Source organism: Miniopterus natalensis, chromosome X (genome assembly GCF_054644295.1).
Source record: "Miniopterus natalensis isolate mMinNat1 chromosome X, mMinNat1.hap1, whole genome shotgun sequence".
NCBI classification, from domain to species: domain Eukaryota; kingdom Metazoa; phylum Chordata; class Mammalia; order Chiroptera; family Miniopteridae; genus Miniopterus; species Miniopterus natalensis.
Window position 1 is genome coordinate 104,861,075 of NC_142103.1, and position 22,440 is coordinate 104,883,514.

The following is a 22,440-nucleotide window of genomic DNA, read 5'->3' on the forward strand; positions in this document are numbered from 1 at the left end:
GTGGGAGACCTGCCTTGGCACGTTCCCGTGGTTGCACACTCGGGAGCTCCCCAAGAGCACCGTGCACAGATGCCCCATTTTACACGTGCCTGTGCGTGAGCATCAGTGACCCTAGGAAAAAAGCCAGTTGACTTCACAGAGGAGAGAGATGCCCACAGGCACCACCTTCTGGTGCTAATGACAAGGACTTGTGTCCCCTGACGCTGGCACACGCAGGGACTGAACTTTTCATTCACATACCCTAACCGTTTAATTCCTGAGCTCAAACACTACCAGCTCCGAAGTTACTTAAAAGCATGCTTCCCCCGCCCCCCAATTTCCTCTCATGCTCAGTTACTGAATGAACAGAGTTTTGTGATTCGAATAAAAAAGTTTTAAACCTAGGAGCCTGCCTGGCCACCCAGCTGCACCTAGTTTGGATTTTGCCTTGGGGGCAGCTGTGGAAGCCGCCCCCTAATGTAACGGGTGTGTGGGACACAGTGTGCTCTCCTGACCACAGTCCCTAACCTGGAAGGACAGTCTCTTCATGTCCGTCTCCATCTGCACGAGCCCAGCCGGCGGAGATGAGGTGATAACCCTGGTCTAGTGTCTGCTGTGGACAAGGCCGTCTCAACCTTCTGTCTCTCCCTCACCCCACAGTGCCTCGTCTTTGAAGATGCTCCCAATGGGGTGGAGGCGGCCCTTGCTGCTGGGATGCAGGTGGTGATGGTCCCCGACGCAAACCTGAGCCGAGACCTGACGACGAAGGCCACTGTGGTGCTGGCTTCCCTGCAGGACTTCCAGCCCGAGCTCTTTGGACTGCCACCCTATGCATGAGAGGCCTGCCATGCCGCCCCACCTGCCGCGCTCCTCCGAGCCTGGCCCCACCTACAGTGCCCAGCAAAGAGCAGGGGAATCCCTCCCACATCGCCCTGTGGACAGTCCTAGCCTTAGGACTCCTGCAGTTTCTGTAAATGTTAGCAAACCCCAACCTGACCCTGGAGAAAAACCACACAGAGACAGCCCAGAACATAGGTCCACTCTGTCACCTGAGTCACCTTGGAAGGATTGTATGTGAGCAGTAACATACTAGCTGTATACAGGAAATATGTGTACATACATGCATGTACACGCTTGCATGTGTGTATGTACCTGTATATACATACGCATTCCTATGTATGTGCAACATTCCCAAGACAGATGAAGTTATATTTTTCTACACCTTGACCAGCACATGTAACATATGTACATGGATATGGATACACTCTAATGTATATATATTGTATGTGTGTACATACTCTGTATTTATATCCATTTGCAAGGCTCCACGCATCCATGTTGATCTTAACCTGCTGTGGCCACTGAGAGCAGAGAGGTGGCCTTTCTTCTGAGATGTAACCTGAGTGGGGAACCTTCTATGGATGAGCCTCAGGAAACCAATGTCCCCATGAGCACATTAACACTCTGTGTCCTCAAAGAACCTCTGCGGCCCTCTGCTGGGAGACTGGCTAAGAACCATATTGTCTGTAGAACATAGCTCTGGCCTGCATCTCATACCCGGGCTCGTCTCCGCATTGCAGAAAGCTCTCTACCTCAGACAAGTCACCTCTTTCCCTTAAGAGCACTTATTTTTCTGACGCGTCCTTGGATGTAAAGATAATCTGACTTCAGGAGATGTACTTGGTATCACTTAGAGCCACAGCACACCTTTGGGATAATTCATCAGACATTACACTTTGGCCATGAACCCCTTTTTAATATGTGCTCAGCCTTTTGTGATTTGAAAGGCATTCAGATGGGAAAATGCAATCATGGGGCGTCCCTACTTCCTGCACCTTCCATGTGGGCTCTATCTTTGTCATCAAACTCATTTTCTACTCTAAGTTGCAGAAAAACCGTAGCAACATCTCTGATGGTCTGGTGGGGTGATTGCAGGTCAGGGTGGCCCCTGCTGTGGACCAGTTTTGCCTGGTTCAGAAATTCCTTTTAGCATTTCTGATTGCTGGAGACGCGTCTGTTCTCTGAATTCCCTTTCCATCGGCTGCTTGTAACATCTTACTGGTTCCCTCACCGGTTAATTTAATGGAATAAAAGTCTTGACACCTGTTCAGGTTATATTGGTGTGAAATTATGATTTTTTTTAACCTTTTTCTCTAAAAAAACCACTATCCTCTAAGAAATGGAAAACATAACTGTGAGTCATTGACCATTTTTCTTAAACAGCACTCATACTGTATAGTGTCATAGTGGAGTGTAGACAGGATTGTCTGTTTTACCCTGTGCGATCGTGGAGTGTAGATAGGATTGTCTGTTTTACCCTGTGGGGTCGTGGAGTGTAGATAGGATTGTGTCTTTTATCCTGTAGGGTAGTGGAGTGTAGACGACATTAAGTGGAAGAGTTAATAGTAAACCAAATCAGAGCAAAACAAAACAGGGTAGATCTTAGGGTACTTGTCTAGTTAAACTTGAATCATAAAAATATTTGCATTGGGTTCTTGGACCTTTTCCCAGGGCCAGGTTTGCGTCAGGTGTGTGACGAAGGGTAGGCAGGAATGGGAGACTGGCAGCCAGTCCATGCTGTGGCCCAGTCTCATTTGGTGGCTCCTTGAATCCACTGAATTTTCCTTGCATCTTTTGACCAAGTTGTCTTTGAAGCATTACGTACGTACCCCTCTTTTGCTGCTTCTCCACCCTATGGCGGGTGCCTGTCTTGTACAAAGCCCTTTCAAGACAGCAATCCTGGCCCCTCCCTGTGGAAGCTCCGTATTAAAGTCTTGCTTTTGTCCACTGCCACAGCCACGAGTCCCAGTTTCACGTGGATTTCTACAGCACTGTGTGTGCAATGAGTATTTTTATGTTAAAGTATCTCCAATTATTTACCAAAATGCCAGCAATGTATTTCCTTAGGGGATGGAAATTATAAAGAACTATTTAAGAATCCTAATAGTATCTAATCTCTTAATAAAAAACCAGGCCTTGGGAAATGTAGTCATATATATTTAATTACATAAGACCTTGTAATAGGCATGGTGAATCCATAATAATATGCAAAGCCACTGAAAATGGTGTATTTTCAAAATCCACGTAGGGGGAGAATGGGCATGCCTTCCATATTTTAAGTCTGAATAAGTGAAAGGTAGATATTTAACTGATATGAAGGATACCTGTTTCTCTAAGTCAATGCTGTCCTGGGTGGTAAGTTGACACATTTAAAAGCCAGGAACAAGCAAAAAAGGGAATCCTGCTCTCTGTAAATTTTTATCATTGTTCCAGGAATTGCTTTCCCCTCTGCAAACGGCTGTTCTCCACACTCCCCATCCCCCTACCACCCTCACACACCCAGTGAGAATGGAAATGGGCTGCCTGACCTCCAGGGTGATGAAAGTCGCCCTTTTGCCCCTGATTAAATGTTCCCAGTGTCCTGTTCACTCCCTCAGCTGAGCTGTCAACACTCACCTGCCCTTCTCTGGCCACAGCTTCCTCCCAGGAATAGTTCAGAACATACCCCAGGAGTTCTGGGGAACAAAGACAAGCAGCACCCAATTCCCCTGATGGTTTTGTTTTTCATCATTGCAAAAGCGGGTGGATGGCCCTGCTGGCATGGCTCAGCAGTTGAGCATCAATCTAGGATCCAGGAGATTGCAGTTCGATTCCTGGTCAGAGCACATGTCTGGGTTGCAGGCTCGATCCCCAGTCAGGGATGCGCAGGAGACAGTCGATCAATGACTCTCTCTTATCATTCATGTTTCTACCCCTCTCTCCCTTTCCCTCCCTCTCTCTGAAATCAATATATTTTAAAAAACAAACAGATGGACGTGGCCCTCACTGCCCCGAGCCCATGCAGTGTGTCATTTATAGTGTGGGACACACAGCAGGGAGTTACACACATAAAGGCACAAAAAGGCACAATTGCAAATTGTTATAAAGGCTGCAAAGGAAAAGTAAACACTAAGAGAGCAGCAGTGGGCTCGGATTTAAACGTAGGGTCTCTTTCTAGTTTACGCCTATGATTTTTCCCCCCGAAAGTCTCCTTATTTTTACATCATTATAAACCCTTTGTAACAGAAGTTAGTAAACAATAGCTATTAATTTCCACCCCACCATAATGGGGTGGACTTTGAGAATTTTATCGGTTCATTGACAATTTTGAATGTTTTTCTACCCACCAGCAGTACTAGCGGGTAGAGTCCTCTCCTAAACCTTTACTTTGTTGCAGTAAGTCACCTGCAATAAAGTATCAAAGCGAACACTTCCTCTAATCCACACATTTCCCCTCATTGTAACTATGTTGCAAAGGAGATTTCAGACACTTTGAAAATAAAAGGAAGCCACTACCTGGGACACCGGGGTCTCTGAGCATGATTTATATGACCAGTGTGACTTCCCCCTATGCCGCCAGCTTAAGTGTCGCCCCCAGACGCCCTCCCTGCAGGTTCGCTCATCTGGGCCAACAGCCTGCTGCACCACAGCCTGCCAGCCGCACATGGGGGACGCGCACGCTGCAGAGGAATTGGGGAGGGAAGGGGGTAGATGTGAAGGTCGCGGAGGGACGTGTGTCATATACACACCCACACATCTATGTGGAAATAACATCTAAAACCCATCTCTGTCTGTATTTCACACCCGTATCGATTCTGCATCCACATATATCGGTCTCCTTTGGTACATTTCTGTCAAAATACCTCAGAGGGAGTTGGGTGTGGCCCTCTGTGCGATCCGATTGTTTAGCATTAAAGAGAATATCACTCTGTCTGCACACCGTCTCTCTGGTAGGAAGCGTTAAAATTATGCGTCAGGCTTGTTCCTGCAGCTCTTCACCCTCCTTAATCGTATATCTGCAGAGAGCGCCCAGATCTGGCATGGAAAAGGGGCCTCGTAGCCTCGTGGACTGTTCTGTGCCCTTCACCTGTGAGCTTTGAGGGTGCGTTAGGCATCCTTGTCAAGTCCTCTCTCTCTGTTGTGTCTCTGTCTCTGTGTCGTATCAAATTCATTGATTCGAACAGGGGTGGGGAACCTGTTTTCTGCCCAGGGCCATTTGGATATTTATAACATCACCCGCGGGCCATACGAAATGATCAACGTAAAAATTAGCTATGAAAAAAACTCCTAGATGTATCGGATTTCGCGTCCCCGCCTGCAGCTGCCTTGGCAGGGCCAGACTGAAGGATTTCGCAGGCCCTATAGGGCCCACCGGCCAGACGTGCCCCACCCCTGGACTAGAATGAAAGAGAAAAACAAAAGGAGTGGATTTAAAGGGAGGACTTGTTCCTTCCATTCCAGATGGTTGGGTAAACATATTTCTGTACCATTTCCTTTGTAACCCAACCCCAAACAGCCAAGACAATTAGAACCAAGGCCCTATAGAACCAAGGAAGGAAACATCATCTTTGGAGGAGCCAGGGAACCCCTAGGACCGGATCACAGTGTGTGCAGAAAGGGGGCGAGGCGCGGGAGGGGCGGGGGGAAGGGCCCGGGACAGCAGGAGCAGGCGTCCTCTCCGTGGGACTTGGGCAGGGACGGCAGAGCTCGGAGTGATTCCAGGTAGGCAGCAGGCATTAGAAGGAAAAGCAACGATTCCTTGCCTAGATGAGTGAGGCCAAGGTCGAGGGGTGGGCCTCGGAAGCCTCCTCACATCACACTTCAATCATGGGGTTGTGCGGAAGTGACAAGAAAACGCCAACAGTTTGCCCGGAGCCGACTGTGCGTTTGGCAAAGGGAGGGGATGTCAAGGTGTGTCACAGCCGAGCAAGGGCTCATCTTCTCCTGGGGAAGACGCCATCAGGAGAGGTGAGCTCATGGAGACTTTCTGACGTGCACACCTCCCTGTGAGCCAGAGAGGGGCCCCCGCAGACCCACAAAGGTCAAGAAATCCCTAAAGATGCAGCCTGAGCTCAGGCTCCCCCACTGTTGCTCACCCTATGTGTCCCCCCAGAAATGCAGGCTGAGTTCAGGCTCCCCCACTATTGCTTACCCTGCATGTCCCCCCAGAAATGCAGCCTGAGCTCAGGCTCCCCCGCTGTCCCCCGAGAAATGCAGCCTGAGCTTAGGCTCCCTCACTGTTGCTCACCCTACGTGTCCCCCCAGAAATGCACGCTGAGCTCAGGCTCCCCCACTATTGCTTACCCTGCATGTCCCCCCAGAAATGCAGCCTGAGCTCAGGCTCCCCCACTGTCCCCCGAGAAATGCAGCCTGAGCTCAGGCTCCCTCACTGTTGCTCACCCTACGTGTCCCCCCAGAGATGCAGCCTGAGCTCAGGCTCCCCCACTGTCCCCCCAGAAATGCAGCCTGAGCTCAGGCTCCCCCACTGTCCCCCCAGAAATGCAGCCTGAGCTCAGGCTCCCCCACTGTAGCATATTGGCTGGGGTAGCCCAATTTCAAGGAACATTTCTTTGCATGTTCTGGATAACAAACACTTGGTCTCAACGGGTGTGAATTGCCTTTTAATCGATCTTGAAGAGCAGATTTATTTTTGAAGTGAAGTTTATGATGTTCCCTTTTATGTTGAGCGCTAGGTATTTGCCTGGGAAATCTTTACCTTACCTCTGTTCCCTTCTAGAACCTTCCTAGCTTTAGGCTTCACATTTAGGTCAGATCTCAATTAATTTCAATGTAACGTCTGTGTAAACAAGGAGGTACGGAATCAAAGTTTATCTTTATCCATATGTCTGTCCAATTGTGCCAATTCTACCTGTGGAAAAAAAAAACCCTATTTCCCCCCATTAATTTCCTTGACAGCTTTGTTGAAAATCAGTGGATTGTTTAAGGGTGAGATGTACTTCTTTTTTTTAAAAAAAATAATGTTTGAATTGACTTTATTAGGGTGACACTGGTTAATAGAATTATATAGGTTTCAGGTGTGCAATTCTATAATAAACCGTCCGTATATTGTGTGTCCGCCACCCCAAGCCAAGTCTCCTTTAATCCATTGACCCTTCTCACCCTGAACCTCAAATCCCCTCCCCTCTGCCCTCTGCCAGCCTGTTCTCCGGGACTTTCTTTTCAAAACAATCGGCCTCAACAAAACACCAGTCTTAAGCCAAGTCCACATTCCTGGGGGTGGAGCTTGTGGTGTGAGGGTGGAGGGTGGAGCCCTCCTTCAGAACCCAGACACAGCTCATCCTGACATTGGGCAGAGAAGGTGGAACCCCCCCCCCGAGGCCTCCCACACGGGCGTTTGCCTCCCACACCCACCCTAGCTGATGGTTTTGGTAAAGAATGCCTGAGCTGAGGTCATCCCGGAGGTCCGCGCCCAGTCCAAACCCTTGCTTGTGCGTGTGCAGGAAGGCGGATCACACAGGGGCTCACTGAACCCCCACATCTCATCAGTTTGTGCGGGAGCTGGGGCTGCACCCACGCCTGAGAGTGGACGACCTCCCTTCGTCCCACAGCCTGTGTTCCACGCATCCTCAGTACCACGGGTGGCCTGAGCGGGTGGGGCCCGTGGCTGTCTGTGGGCCAGAGCACAGCGCCCTCTAGGGGAAGCTCTCTGCGCTTGTCGTGGGCACGGTGCTGGGTTGAGAGCCAGGCTGCACTCGGGCTTTTCCAGTTCAGCCCCGCGTTTCCTCCTGTCGTCATCACAGAGCCCTTCATTCAAGCACCTTGTGCCAACGTGCTCTGGGACCCGCTTGGGCACATGAGGGTCTTGGTTTTCTTTGGCTGTCATTCTTGTCATCCAGCCGGCAAACATTGACCGAAACAGCAAGGGTGGAAGGTGTGGGCGACCTTGGCTGCAGGACCCCTGCTGAGCCTTGTTATTTCCTAAAGATGGTTTGTTTAGATTCCAGGATACAGAGCAATGAGAGCCAACGGTGCAAATAACTCGTGTTCTGGCCAGGACTCCTCACGTATTTGACACCATGAGTGAAAATAAATTATTGTTTAAAAAATTCTTCTTTATTGTTGACAGTATTACAGATGCCCCCTTTTAATGCCATTCATCCCTCCACCCTGCGCCTGCCCCCCCCAGACCTTCCCCACACTATTGACTGTGTCCGTGGGTCATGCATATATATACCTATAGGTTCTCCGATTAATCTCCTCCTGGCCCCCCCACCCCCTTCCCTCTGAGCTCCCTCCGTCTGCTCCGCGCTTCCACGTCTCTGGACCTATTTTGTTCATCACTTTATTTTGTTCATTAGATTCCACACAGGAGTGAGATCCTGGGGTACTTGTCTTTTCTATGCCTGGCTTATTTCACTCAGCCTAAGACTCTCCAAAACCCTGCCCAGATTCTGCATTGAGTCTTTCTTCCTCCTGAGCTGGACATGGGGACTTGGGGAGCCCCCCTCCCCCACAGAGAAATCGGTCTGAGCGTTCATTTCAGATTTGCTTAGAGCAGCTCTCCTGCAGCCGGCGCCAGGTCTCCACCATCCCCCCAGCCAACGAGTGTGGGGGAAATTCGGGTGAGATTAAACTGCCAACAGAGACGCTAAGTGAAGGCTATTGATTTAGTGGGCGGCCGTGAGCAGGCCTCCCTTGGAAGGTGGCCAGGAAAACGCCCTGTCCGGTTCCGGAAGTCCAGGAGGCAGCTTCTCTCAGCACCGTAATCTTTTCAGTGCGAGTCTCCGCAGGTATTGTTCCTGATGATGTGCTCAGTGAGAAATCTATCACGAGGTCGAAACCGGCTCCAGCAACTGATATCAGCCTCCCCATCAGCTCCTGTGGATGGAAAGGCATTGATAGCCAGCTCCCCACCCTGCCCTTGGGTGCCTGGGGGGCACCCACTGCCATGAAGGACCCCGCTGCTCATATTACATCAGTGTTCAGGGGTCCCCTTGCCTCAAAACAATGCTGTAGGACAGGCACTAGAAGTACTTGTTATGGGCTCATTTGCGTGTCCCCCCCCAAAGGTCCTATGTGAAGCCCTAACCCCCAGGGCCTCAGAATGGGGCTGCATTTGGAGATGAGCCTTTAAAGAGGACATTTAGGTGAAATGAGGTCACTAGGTGGCCCTGATCCTATAGGACTGGGGTCCTTGTAAGAAGAGAAGATGACACAGACACACAGGGATGACGCTGTGAGGACACGGGGAGGAGGCGGCGCCTACACGCCAAGGAGAGAGGCCTCAGGAGGCCCCAACGTGCCCACACCCAGGTCTTCTGGCCTCTAGAATTGTAACAAAACAAATGCCTGTCGCTTAAGCCTCCCCACCTCTGCTACTCGGCTCTGGCAGCCCCAGCTGACAAGTACAGAGGCTAATGGGATCTTCCCAGCCGTGGCAGGTCTGTAAGTGCCACCTGCCCCTTCCTACCTGTTTCATCTGGAGACTGGCAGCCACTCGGTGCCTATTAGACCTGAGTGTCACCTGTGACCATAGCGCTGAGCACCGTAGACAGCTTTCTCCAGGACAGCTGGTTCCTCTAGTTCCATTCCTCACCTGTTTCCCCCACATCTCTGCCTCCACTGGGTCCTTCAGCACCCCCGGTGCTAGCTGACTGACCCTGGGTACGCCGAGGCCTGCCATTCTAGCTCACACAGCTCACATGTCTGTGGGATCTCTTCATTACCCAGTGATTCAATGAGGGGGTCTAGAAGCCAGACTTATTTTTTTAAAAGAATTTTTTATTTTGTTTCATGACAGTTGACACACAATATTATATTAGTTCCAGGTGTGCAACATAGTGATTAGACATTTATATAACTTATGAAGTGATCACCCCAGTAAGTCCAGTACCCGCCCGACACCTAATTATTCCAATATTATTTGTTGCAATGACGCCTGGGACTTGCCAGTAATGAGCCTTGTCTTGTCTCTGTCGAGGCGTCTGTGCTCGGTAACACCTGCTTATGCCTTTCACCTTGGATACAAAGTGACGTCTGTCTCTCCCTCCTTCAGAAGATACTTGTAGCCTTTTCCCGCATTGCCAGTGCAGCGTGGAAGAGCTCTCCTCGGATAGGCTCAGAGGACGTCCGTCAGGGCGTGCGGTGACGCGTGCATGCATGGTTGGTTCTGTGCACAGGTTTCCTTGTTCAGTCCATGGCAGGAGCGTGTGAGCGGCACCCTGGACCTGGCCTTGTTAGGTGGTGGTTCCAGGCCACAGCTGCATCTCAGCGACACGGCTCAGGTGGGAGACCTGCAGGGAATGCAGGAGGTGGGGCAGGGCTGCCCGGCGGGATGAGCCGACCCAGTCTGCTGGGAGCGTCCTGGCACGAGGACCCGTGCAACCTGAACACAGCCCGTCCCGCTCATGCCTGGCTTGGGCGACATGGGCACCCGAGGGAGTGCAGTGAGGGTTCCCAGAAAACCAGTAGAAACACGGAGTCAGCCTTCCGCTGGTGAGCATTTGCAGGGTTAGCAGGTCTCCTAAGGCAAGGCTGGGGGCATTTAGGCATGGAAATCCCGGCTGCGTGGATGGAGCTGTGGATCAGAGCTGCTTCGCAGAGGAGAGAGAACCTCAGGTTTCCATCTCAGACTGACCAGGGTCCCCCTGCCCGGCACTATTGGCATTTGAGCGAGATCCTGCTCTGATGTGGGGCGTCCGTCCTGTGCACTGTGGGATGTTGAGGAGCATCCCTGGTCTCCACCCTCTAGATGTCATTTGCACCTTCCCTAGTGGTGGAGACCAAAAATATCTCTAGACATTGCCACGTGTCCCCTGGGTGGGCCACGTCACGCATGATGAGAACCCCTGAGGTAGAAGGAAAGAATGGCCCCACGGAGAGTGTCAGCACCATGGACAGGGCCCAGGGTGCTGCACTAGATAGCCCTGTGCTTCCAGCTCCCAACTGTAGAGGCCGAGCTGGGTGTCTGACAGCTGATAGGAGGGATGGAGACCCAGCTCCAGGGAGAGCATCGAGTGACTAATTTACAGTGACTGCCCAAAGCAGAGGATGGGGGGATGGAGGCAATTCTCTCTCTACCCTGGGCTGCATGACCCAGGAGGGAGGGGAGGGGTGCTCTGACTCCTTGGCTCTCAGGAGAGAGTGGAGGGGTGCTCTGACTCCTTGGGCCTCAGGAGAGAGGGGAGGGGTGCTCTGACTCCTTGGGTCTCAGGAGAGAGGGGAGGGGTGCTCTGACTCCTTGGGCCTCAGGAGAGAGTGGAGGGGTGCTCTGACTCCTTGGGCCTCAGGAGAGAGTGGAGGGGTGCTCTGACTCCTTGGGTCTCAGGAGAGAGGGGAGGGGTGCTCTGACTCCTTGGGCCTGCTTTCCAACTGGCAAACCCTGCTCCCTGTGAACAGAAGACCCCCTGGCCCTGCTGGTGTGGCCCCTTCCCTTTGCTGCCCTGCATGAGGCAGGGGCTGGGATGACCCAGGCAGGCTAGTGGGGCCACTGCAAAGTCTGGCGGGAGACAATGGCACGTTTATAGTTCCGAGAGGTTACGTAATATGTACCCCCACTTCCATATGCGAATGAAACAGCCTCAGTTCTCTCAGAGCACAGAGGCTTGTGGGGCGGCGGACACATTAATTCAGAACTTCAACAGAAATCCCTAAGTGAGCTGTGCATGGTGTACCTTCCCTTTCACATTTAAGTAAAGATACGTCCCCCAGTATGGAGATTTATGCCTGATGATGTATAACAATTAGGCAAAAGCATCTGTCTGCTTACCTACGAAATCTGGTTTTTATAGCGAACGTTGGTAAATCAATTTTCAAAGTTGACACAGTGTATTTATCATTTTATGCCTAATGGTCTTTCTATGGTAAATTCTCTTAAGTGTTATGTACTGGAAAATTAGCATAAATTACCTTTTTTTTATTAAAATAAGGGGAGGGATGCGATGGCAAGCTTGCCTCCACTGGGGCTGAGTAATGCCCATCTCTCGTAGAATCGGGCGTTGTAAAGTCAGAAGACCTGTGGAAGCTCATGGCTCGTCCCAGCTGCAAGCAAGATGCCCATTTACCAAGTTCAGGATCAGGAAAGTCAGGTCCTGATAGATCCTAGATCTATATGTAAAACCTAAAACCACAACACTCTGAAGAGAAAATAGAGGGAGGAATCTTTGAGGCCCTAAAGCACAACGTGACTTGTCCATTCATTCCGGATCCGCTTTAACTGATTTTTAAATTTTAATCTTTTTTTTTTTTTTTTTTCCCCCAGCACATTGCGTGTCTGGACATTTTTGTTTGTATGCTAGACATTGTGTTTCTACCTTTTAGATACTGGATATTTTTGTATCCCTATAAATATTTTTGAACTATATTATTTTCCATGAAGTTACTTGGAAACAATTTGCAACGTTGGGTCTTGCTTTTATGGTTTGTTAGAAAGGTCCCTAGCAGTGCCCCATCTAGGATTAATTATTTCCCACGATGGAGGCGAGACCTTTCTGAGTGCTCTACCCTGTTTCCTTTTCAGTCTGCCTGTCTCTTCCCAGCCCTGTGTGAGCACCAAGTGCTCTCTCCTCTAATTATCCTGGGTGGTTCTTTCCGTGGCCCCATGTAGTTTTCTCGGACTTACGCCCTGATCAGAACTCTGCTGAGCATTCAGGGGGACCCTCTGGTGATCTCTGGGACCCCCGCCTGTACAGCCGTGCTCCCACCCATGGGAACCTCACACCGGCAGCATTTGGGTGACCAAGCCAAGCATTGTCAGGAGGTGGGCTCAGCTGTAGAACCACTGTGTGCAGCACTGTATTGACCGTGAGGTTTGGGGACGGACTCAGGGTGGAGTCCAGTTGGTGTTGATCGGATCATTGAAGTCGGGGATGTGGGTAGAGGAGGACTTTTACCCTGTGCCTCTCAACCTGTTCATTCCCCCCATCCCCCCGCTTCATTGAAATATAATCGACGTATAACTTTGTGTAAGATTAAGACGTACAACCTGGTGATTTAACACACTTATATGTGGTGAAATGGCTTCCGCACCAGGGTCAGCTGCCACCTCCATCATGTCACATAATTAACATTTATTTTTAGTGGTAAAAACACTTAAGATCTACTCTTCTAGCAACTTGCAAGTATACCATAGAGTATTGCTAGCTATAATCACCTTGCTGTCCATCACATCCTCAGAACTTACTCATCTCATAACTGCATGTCTGTCCCCGTGGACTGACGTCTCCCCATTTCCCCACCCCCGGCCCCTGGGAACCCTCATCCTACTCCCTGTATCTGTGAATTTGCCTTTATTTATTTATTTTTTGGATTCCATAGATGAGTGAGAACATGCAGAATTTGTCTTTCTCTGACTTATTGCACTTGGCATAGTGCTCTTTAAGACCCGTCCGTATCGTTGCAAGTGGCAGGATTTCTTCTTTCTTATGGCTGAAGGATATTCCTTGGTGTGTGTGGGCCTCTGTGTCCATCCCACCTTGACCATTTATCTACAGATGGACATGGAAGGCATTCATACCTTTGTTATTCTGAATAATGAGTGCTGCAGTGAAAGGTGCAGATATTTTTTCAAATGAATGATTTTATTTTATTTTTTCCAGATAATTATGCAAAAGTGGGATTGCTACATCATTAGGTTGTTTTATTTTTAATTTTTTGAGGAACCTCCATGCTGTTTTCCACAGCGGCTGCACCGATTCACATTCCCACCAACTGCGCACGAGAGGTCCCTTTTCCCCAAGTCCTCGCCAATACTTGTTTGTGGATTTATTGACGGTGGCCATCGGACAGGTGTGAGGATCCCGTTGTGGCTTTGATGGGCGTTTCCTCGATCACTAGGGATGTTGAGCATCTTTTCATGGACCTCTTGGCCACCTGTATGTGTTTGGCCCGTGTCTCTTCCTGTCCCCACCCACCGGGGGTATATGACGGACTTACGGGCCGGAGCGCCCACTAGCGGTGGGCTTGGGAGTTATGTGAGCCCGTTTCAGGAGGCGGAGGTTTTTGTTTTTTTTTATGATTTGTATTTTTAATTTAATTTATTTAATTTATCTTTATTGTTGAAAGGATTACAGGTGTCCTCTTCGTTGGGGAAGTTTTATAGTGAAAAAATGTCCTTCCCTTGAGATTCATGACTGTAGAGCAATAAGCTTGATATTGATCCCAGTCAAGAAAGGGGAACACCTGCCCAGCCGGCGTGGCTCAGCGGTTGAACATCGACCTGTGAACCAGGAGGTCATGGTTTGATTCCTGGTCAGGGCCCATGCCCGGGTTGTGGGCTCGATCCCCAGTAGGGGGCGTGCAGGAGGCAGCCGATCAATGACTCTCATCATTGATGTTTCTCTCTCCCTCTCCTTTCCTCTCTGAAATCAATAAAAACATATTTTAAAAAATGGGGAACGCCTTATTTGATTTCTGCCTCCTGAATACTAAGAAGGGAAGAGGTGGAAAAGCGGACTAGTAGGTACAAGTTACAGGAAGGCAGATCTGTTCCTTCTGCTAGAAAACACATTTTAAACACGGATGTTTGTGATCAGCAGGATGTTTCCATTCGTTAAACCTTGACTTCCCCCTCCCTGGACATTCTCTAACTTTCCGGACTCTCCGGGTTGGCTTCGGTGCCTCAGGGGTGCTCAGGGCCTCCCTTTCATTCCCCACATTGTTCTGGAATGTTCTAGGTAAGATATTGGCGCTGGGGCCGTCTCCCACACCAGGTTGTAAACCTTTCCCGGGCAGAGATTAATTATGTCTTGCTCACTTTGTATTGCTAGCATCTTACACAGCTTTTGGGTACCTCAGAGTTCCATGCAAAATATCCCTGGAGTTGAAAGGATCTTTGAGGTTGGGGAGGTCATTAAACGCGTTGGACGATCGTATCTGACTCATTTGAAATGCTTCTAGATGTCGAGATTCTCTGTATGTGCCTCTCACTGAGGATTCTAAGGACGGCCCCTCCTTACAAACCCTCCAGTGGTTTGTACTGACCCTGCCGTGCACCTGAAAAAAAACCTCTCCTGCCTTTCAGTTCTCCAGGTCCTGGCTCATGTGACAACCAGACACTTATCCTGTCAGCCTAGGAAACATTCAAACCTGTAGAGGAGTTTTGTGAGTTTATTTCAGCCAAACTGTTGACAATTGCTGGGAAGCAGGATCTCAACGGGCTGAGATAACGCTCCCGAGAAGGGCAGTTTCGCCCCTTGTTTTGCACATTACAATCCAAAGAGGAGACGTAAGGGGGTCCCCTGAGATCCACGGGTGACAGATGAGCGAGGCGGGAGGAAGCAAAGCGGGGAAACCTCTGGGGTTGGGTAGAAAGTAAAATGATGGATACACGTCTTTTACTCAGCTGGGTGCAGGACGGTTAACTCAATAATTAACTCGATGACAATGAGGGGACCTGTGGTCTCTGCAGAGCAGTGCCTGTGCTTTGAGGGGTTGGGAAAAAGGAATTTATTCTGACTTTCCAACAATATGTTATCATAGGTGCAAAAGACAATAGACAGGCTCAGTTCCGGTAAAGATGGACCTTTGTTAGAGGAGATACCAGCCGAGGACCTGATGACCCTCCATAACCTGCTTTTAGTTGGAAAGTTTTCATTTCAGACCATCCCGTGTGGCTCCTTTAGGCCTCTGAGTTTGCAGGGCCCCCCGCAGGCCTCCCCTGAGCTCGTCGGGTTAGCGTGGGGCCCTTGTGCGTCCACAGTCCAATAGCTCCTGCGGGCATGGACTCGGGCAGCTTTAATATCCTGGAGGAGACCACGGCCAACGCTACGTCTTGGACATTTTAGTTTGCTGGTAACATACCACAAAGCTGAGGACACAGAAGTTATTCCTGTGAAAAAATGTCACCAAACCACCTCCTTTCCTGCCAACCGATGGCCGAGCAAACACGCGCTTTCTGTCCTTGCTGCTTTCTTCCGTTTCATTCCTGGTTGGTGGCCTGTTCCCTTGGAGTTTATATTGGATCGACTGGACCCCACCTAAAGGGACAGAAAGGATTTAAAAATCCCTCCATCCCGCAGCTTGGAGAATCAGTCCCAATCCCCGCCATCGTCTTCCAGGCCGGCTGATGACGGACGGCTTGTTGTGGCTGTGCCGGAGAGTTTCTGTTCTGTCCCTTCCCCCTGAGCCCACCCACGGCCTCACAGCTAACCAAGAATGAGTCTCCGTCCTCCTTTCATTTTAATCTCTAAGCGCTCGGGGGCGTGGATCATATCGTTCCGTGCCCTCCCGATAACTCGGTCTCCATTTACGAAAATGGAGAGAGAAATTAGGAGTGAGTGCTGCTCACATCGCAGGAAAATTTCTCTGTCTCTCCCTGTGCCTCCCCCTCTCCTCTCTGTCTCTGTCTGTCTCTGTCTGTCTCTGTCTCTCCCTGTCTCTATCTCTGTGTCTCTATGTGTCTGTATCTCTCTCTGTCTCTGTCTCTCTATCTCTGTCTCTGTGTCTCTGTGTCTGTCTATCTCTGTCTCTCTGTGTCTCTGTCTCTGTGTCTCTATGTCTCTGTTTCAGTCTCTCTCTGTCTCTGTGTCTCTGTCTCTCTCTGTCTCTGTCTCTGTGTCTCTGTCTCTGTGTCTCTGTGTCTCTATGTCTCTGTATCTGTCTCTGCCTGTCTATCTCTGTCTCTCTGTGTCTCTGTCTCTGTGCCTCTATGTCTCTATGTCTCTGTATCTGTCTCTGCGTCTCTGTCTATCTCTGTCTCTCTGTGTCTCTGTCTCTGTGTCTCTATGTCTCTATGTCTCTGTCTCTGTGTCTCTATGTCTCTATGTCTCTGTCTCTGTCTCTGTGTCTCTGTCTCTGTCTCTCTGTATCTCTTTCTCTCCCTCTCTCCTCTCTTTTCTCTCTCTCTCACACATACACACAATTTCTATCTTCACACATGATCTTTCCCCAGAGTGGATGACACTCTTACCAGGAAAAAATGTGCCCACAATCCGGAGAAGGCATTGTGTTTAAGATGAATGAGGAGCCGGGCCTCCTCTGGGGACTAATGTCTACGTGCAGAGGGAGAAAAAGGACTTGCCGAGAGGCCCGGACAGGAGAGCCCACCGTATGCTCGGTGTGAATCACTACCACCCACCCCTCCCACCCGGGCCACCAGCTCCATCCACCTGCTCGTGTTCTCTGCCCTCGGCTCCCCTGTGCGTCCCCACAGCCCGACTGTCCCGTGAACCGAAGGGTCTCCTCCCTCCCTAACCTGCCCCCACCACCGGGGTCGGCCTCGGTGGGTGCGGCACAGACTCCCGGGAGCACGGTGCCCCCTCGGATGCCCCACCGCACCTCCGGGCAGAGCCCCTGCCCACGGAGAGCGTGGCTCTCTCAGAAGATGGTGCTATCGGAACAAGTGTCCAGAGGCTAAAGATAGCAGGCTTTGGAAGAGGAAAGCTTGTCAGTTTCCAAAGATAAAATCTGCGGCGCTGGAGAATGATGTTTGAGGAGCACCTCGCTGCCAGGGGCTGGAAGCTCTTTTCTCTCCTAATCACCGAACCTTGGCATCAAAACTTTACTCCACGTGGCCGAGGGGCATCTCTCCTCCCCACTGTCCCACAAAGGAAACGAGATAAAAGGCTTAAGTGGTTTTACCCACGGGGACAGAGACAAATTGGTGGCCGTGGCTCCAGAAAGAAGGGAAAATCGCTCAACATATGTTCTACGCTGTGCTATATTCTACAACCTCGTGACATAAATAAATGCTTTGAAACGTATATTTGTAGGCATAAGTTACACACACACACACCCTCTCCCACGCCCCAACTGGTGGAGCATGCTTGAGGTCGCAATATTTCACGTTCAAAACACAAACGACCGGAATGAAAATAGCTGTATTGTAGTCCGAGCTCTAACGTCCCCCTAGTCCAACACCCCCGAGTCAGACCACGGCCATCCAGTCGTGTCCGCGGTGCAGCTGCTATCGAGTTGGCCCGAGGTAACTGACAGGGGCCGTTTACCTTCGCTTCTCTCCTTACCCACCCTGACTTTTTTTGGGGTCTGTTTTACAGGCCTCTTGGCACTAAGTTAACCCACTATGAGGCAGGGTGGGCTCCTCTCCCTGGGCCTCTCCTGCTGACCGTTTTAATGCATGAGTCAGTCGGATGAACAAAAGAGACCCTGCTGATCAGGGCTGCACCCTAAGGGAGGCTCGGTTGATTAGCTGATACACTGAATGGCACTGGCTGAGTCCCAAAGAAACCGAGCATGGATAGGACAGAAATAAGAAACAGCTCCAAAGCCGACCTGCTGGGCTGGATGAAAGGAAGGGACCGAACAAGACGGAGACTGATCGCAGCCGAGGACTCGCTCAGATATTCCAGCCGCTTACGGACCAACTCGGGGGCGGGGGGCTGAACAACTCTGTACTAAAATAACCGGACCTTTTAATCCACTGGCAGGGCTGTATGCATCCTTACTCCCTAACCAACCCCAAAACACCTCCTAGAACCTGACGCACGAAAGGCCTAACGTGATGAAATAAACTCCGTGTGGACCTCCCCTTGGGTGGCCGCCTTCCCCAGAAACATAGAGAACACGGAATCTACCTAAACATATATATTTATATTTACATATGCACCTCGCCAGTTCAGAGCACAGTTCGATGTAGCATGTATCGCCTGGATCGCAAAAATCAGCCTGCGGAGCGTGCGAGGTATTGGAGACCCTACGGAACAGGCCACACCTGAGGCGTGAATGGCATATTTCACAGAACTGGGACAAACACTCCACACATTTCCACGGAACCTACAAAGAGCCCGAATAGCCACGGCAATCTTAAGAACGAAGAAGAGAGTGGGAGGGATCACTTTGCCAGGCATGAAACTATACTACAAAGCCGCTCTCATCAAAACAGCCTGGTACTGGCACAGGAACGGGCATGTAGATCAATGGAACAGGACAGAGACCCCGGAAATTGACCCACACCATATGGTCAGTTAATATTTAACAAGGGAGGCAAGAGCGTGCACTGGAGTAAAGACGGTCTCTTCAATAAATGGTGCTGGGGAAATTGGCCAGGTCCAGGCAAAAAAATGAAACTAGACCAACAACTTACATCGTACACAAGAATAAACTCAAAACGGATCAAAGACTGAAATGCAAGACATGAAACCATAAAAATCCTAGAGGAAAACATAGTAAAATCTCAGACACGTCTCGTAGCAATATGTTTGCTGATCCGTCTCCTCGGGCAAGGGAAACAAAGGAGGACATTTAAAAACGGGTAATTTTGTCGCAGAAGGTGAAGGCCGATGGCGGAGGGGAAGCCCGGCCGGTGCCGCCTGGGGCCCCATCCGACCCGGGCGTCGCCTCTGCGGTCTCAAGTTTGCTCAGACCCGGCATCGGCCCTCCAGCCCACGCCCCACCCGCCCGCAGGGCTTTCAAAAATTATTTCTCTGCCCAAGGAAATAGTTATTATAAGAGGCCGCTTGCAGATACCTCTGTGCACTGTCACAGAACACAACACAATCGTGTGCACTTTGACCTTGGAACAACAGCTTCGCGTCCAAAACCAAGACGGCGGGATGGTGGACGGAGGGGTTCCTCTGTTGCGTTTGCTCAAAATGCATCATCTAGACCTGTAGCTACTTAGCATGGAGCTCATTAGATGATATATTTTTTTCATTCAGATTTCCTTAGAGGCAAGCGCCCCGCGCTCAGAAACTGGGATTATACCTTCAGCGCGATCAGATGCGATAGACGGTGTCCCCACCGCTGGGGTCAGGGCTTGGAGGCCGACCAGCATTTGCAAACACGTTCATGTTTGTGGCTGGACCGGGGCCTCCGGCGGGAACTTCCCCCGCACCTCCTTAGTGGCCCCGTAGGGTACAATCCAGACCAAACGGCGGTGGCCGGAGTGACGATATGGGATGCATGGTTTCAGAACTTGGCCCAGCCCTGCTCGGGCTCTTAGCTGAGGGAGAGCCGGCTGGCCCAGCCTTCCGTAGGCCCGGCCGTGCCCGTTGCGACCTTCCGCGGTGGTTAGGTGTGTCTGTGTTCTACCCGGGCGACGCCGGGCAGAGACGTGTCCATGCCCGCTCTCAAGTCTCTCCCTGGTCTTCCTTCCAGCCGGCCGATGCCCCCAAGGTCTCCTGAGACATGGACACAAGACGGTGGAAGCGTGACCACCTGGGTCCCCGAATGACTGCGTGGAGCAGAGATTTCCACCACCCTGGGCACCGGACGACACGGCGCCCGAGACTGGGTGCGTCTGAGACAGACGGGCCGGGCTGTTCTCCCTGCTTCTGAGCCCACCTTGACCCGGGGCCTCTGGTGAGTACTGTTCCTCTCCGGAGCGTCATTTACCACTTAGACTTGGCAACAACGCCGACGTCTTCTGTTCTGCCGAGGACACATTCAACAAACACGCAAAGAGCTTTGTGGCTGAATTGTTGCACGGATATCTATTGTCAGGGTTGATCTAGGTGTGAGGGGTCAGGGCGCATCCCTCATGGCTGGAACGGGATCTTATTCACAGAGCATGGCGGGAGGGGGGTTAGAGGTGCTGTTTTCAGAAAATACAGAGAGGGACCACACAATAGCCATTGTAAGCAATTTTAAAAACTCCAAATACTGCTTTTGCAGAGAACTGGAAAAATATGAAAAAATTAAAACCAAGACAGTCCTTTGTAACGGACGTGAGGAAATGGAAAGAAACGGGCCCCCTTGGCAGAGGTTCACGGCGGAACGTTTGCGTTTTCCAAGGACTCTAGTTACATAGACTCACGCTCAGGGACACATTGAACAGGATAAGAGGTTTCCGAATGGCTGTGTTATGTAAAACACGCGTTCACGGGGCAGAAATGATAGACTCTAATCCAACCCTGGGGCTTTATGCAATTGTCTTTTATACTGTGGGTAGAGCGGACAGAACTGCCTGGCCTGTGTGGCTCAGTGGCTGAGCATCGACCTAGGATCCAGGAGATCGGGGTTCGATTCCTGCTCAGGGCACAGGCCCGGGTTGTGGGCTCGATCCCCAGTCGGGGGCCTGCAGGAGGCAGCCGATCCATAACTCTCATCATGGATGTTTCTCTCTCTATTTCCCTCTCCCTTCCTCTCTCTGAAATCAGTTAAAAAAAAAAGTCAACTAGACAGAACTGTGGGACATTAATAAAGACAGTCGTGAGCACGTTGAACTTACCGGGGATGGTTGCTCCCAGAGGCCCTAGCGTGGAGGAATAGGATTAGACACATCTTACGGAATTAGGCAACGTAATGAGAGCGCGTGTGCTGTTTTATTTGACTTTTTAAAAACCTCTCCGAGACCGGCCGGGCGTGGCTCAGTGGTTAAGCATCGACCTAGGATCGAGGCGATCAGGGTTCGATTCCCGGTCAGGGCACATGCCCGGGTTGTGGGCTGCAGCCGATCAATGACTCTCTCATCATTGATGTTTCTATCTCTCTCTCTCCCTCTCCTTTCCTCCCTCTGAAATCAATAAAGATATGTTAAAAATAGATAAATAAATAAAAATGAATAAAAACCTCTCCGAGCCTCCCCTGCCAAATGAAAGCAGGGATCCAAGTGCACAGGGACGTTTCTGCCCCTGGCTACAATGACGCCTCCCTAGAGCAGGGGACAGATTTCGTGAGCTTGTCCGCATCGAGCGTGTACGGACTCCCGATCCATCCGAAGCTGTAGTAATTGTCCCACTTGTTCTGTTTTCCAGAATCATTCCTTGATTTCCCCTTTTGCATTTGAATGACAGAGAATGTGTTTGTGCAATGTTTGCCTTTCATAGAGTCCTATGGTGTTCTTTTCATTTTATTTTAATTGATTTCACAGGGAGGGAGGGAGAGATAGAAACATGCTCCACCGCTGAGCGATGCTGGCGGGGCGAAAGCCCCCGTGTCTTATTTCTCTCTGGCAGAATGGGGGTGGTCCCCAGCCCCTCTCCCAGGGCGGCTGTGTCACCTTGGGGACGGACGTGAGTGTCCCTGAGGGCGTGGTCCACACAGTGTCTCCCCCAGGCTACCTGTGAGGATCCTCAAGGTCAACAGAACACCCCTTGGCCCCTTGTAAGCGTCAGTACTTGCGGGTGACTCGTATCGCTAACCTTCCCGGCGGAGTTTGTCCATTTATTCCTGACACGGTTATTTAGCTTGTCCCGTGTGCTGGCAACGGTGCTGCTGTTTTGCAAATACGACGTCAGAAGGAAGGAAGCACCTCTGTGCCGCATGCACATCGCGCGTTATTCGTAAACACAGTAGAGACTTTGCTTCACTCCCGAGAACCCGTCTTTGCCCCTTGGGGGCTGCTGTCCCCACTGGGAACTGGTGCCAAGGGGAGAAGTAGCCGCGTGGGGCAGGCAAGAAGCTCATCCACGCAGGGCAGAAAGGAGGGTGTCCCGGGATCACACAGCCCACAGGGTCTGCCGTGTTCCTGGGCGACACGGTGCATGTGTCTACATGCGATCTCATTACTGTCATGTATGTGTCTGTGCCTTCTACGTGCCCCAGCTCTTCACGTGTCTGTATTTAGGTTATTATACTTTTATTTTATTTTATTATTTTATTTTATTATATTTTATTTTATTTTATTTTATTTTTTTATTTTATATTTTATATTTTATTCTATTCTATTCTATTCTATTTTATTTTATTTTTTTATTTTATTTTATTTATTTTTTTATTTTATTTTATTTTATTTTTTTATTTTATTATTTTTTATTTTATTTTATTTTATTTTATTATTTTATT

General features: G+C 50.3%; 1 protein-coding gene across 4 annotated transcripts in view; it reads left to right on the top strand.

Moving 5' to 3' along the window:
- Window positions 1-22,440, top strand: part of PUDP (pseudouridine 5'-phosphatase) — a 188,556-nt gene that overhangs the window by 33,266 nt on the left and 132,850 nt on the right. The window contains exon 4 of one of the 4 annotated variants that reach the window (XM_087813584.1): window positions 640-2,094. The exons of the other annotated variants lie outside the window; for them this stretch is intronic. Coding sequence (XP_087669710.1) covers window positions 640-816 — 177 coding nt within the window. The 3' untranslated portion in view covers window positions 817-2,094. Of the gene's footprint in view, window positions 1-639; window positions 2,095-22,440 lie in introns of those variants that run through there. 4 annotated transcript variants of the gene reach the window in all.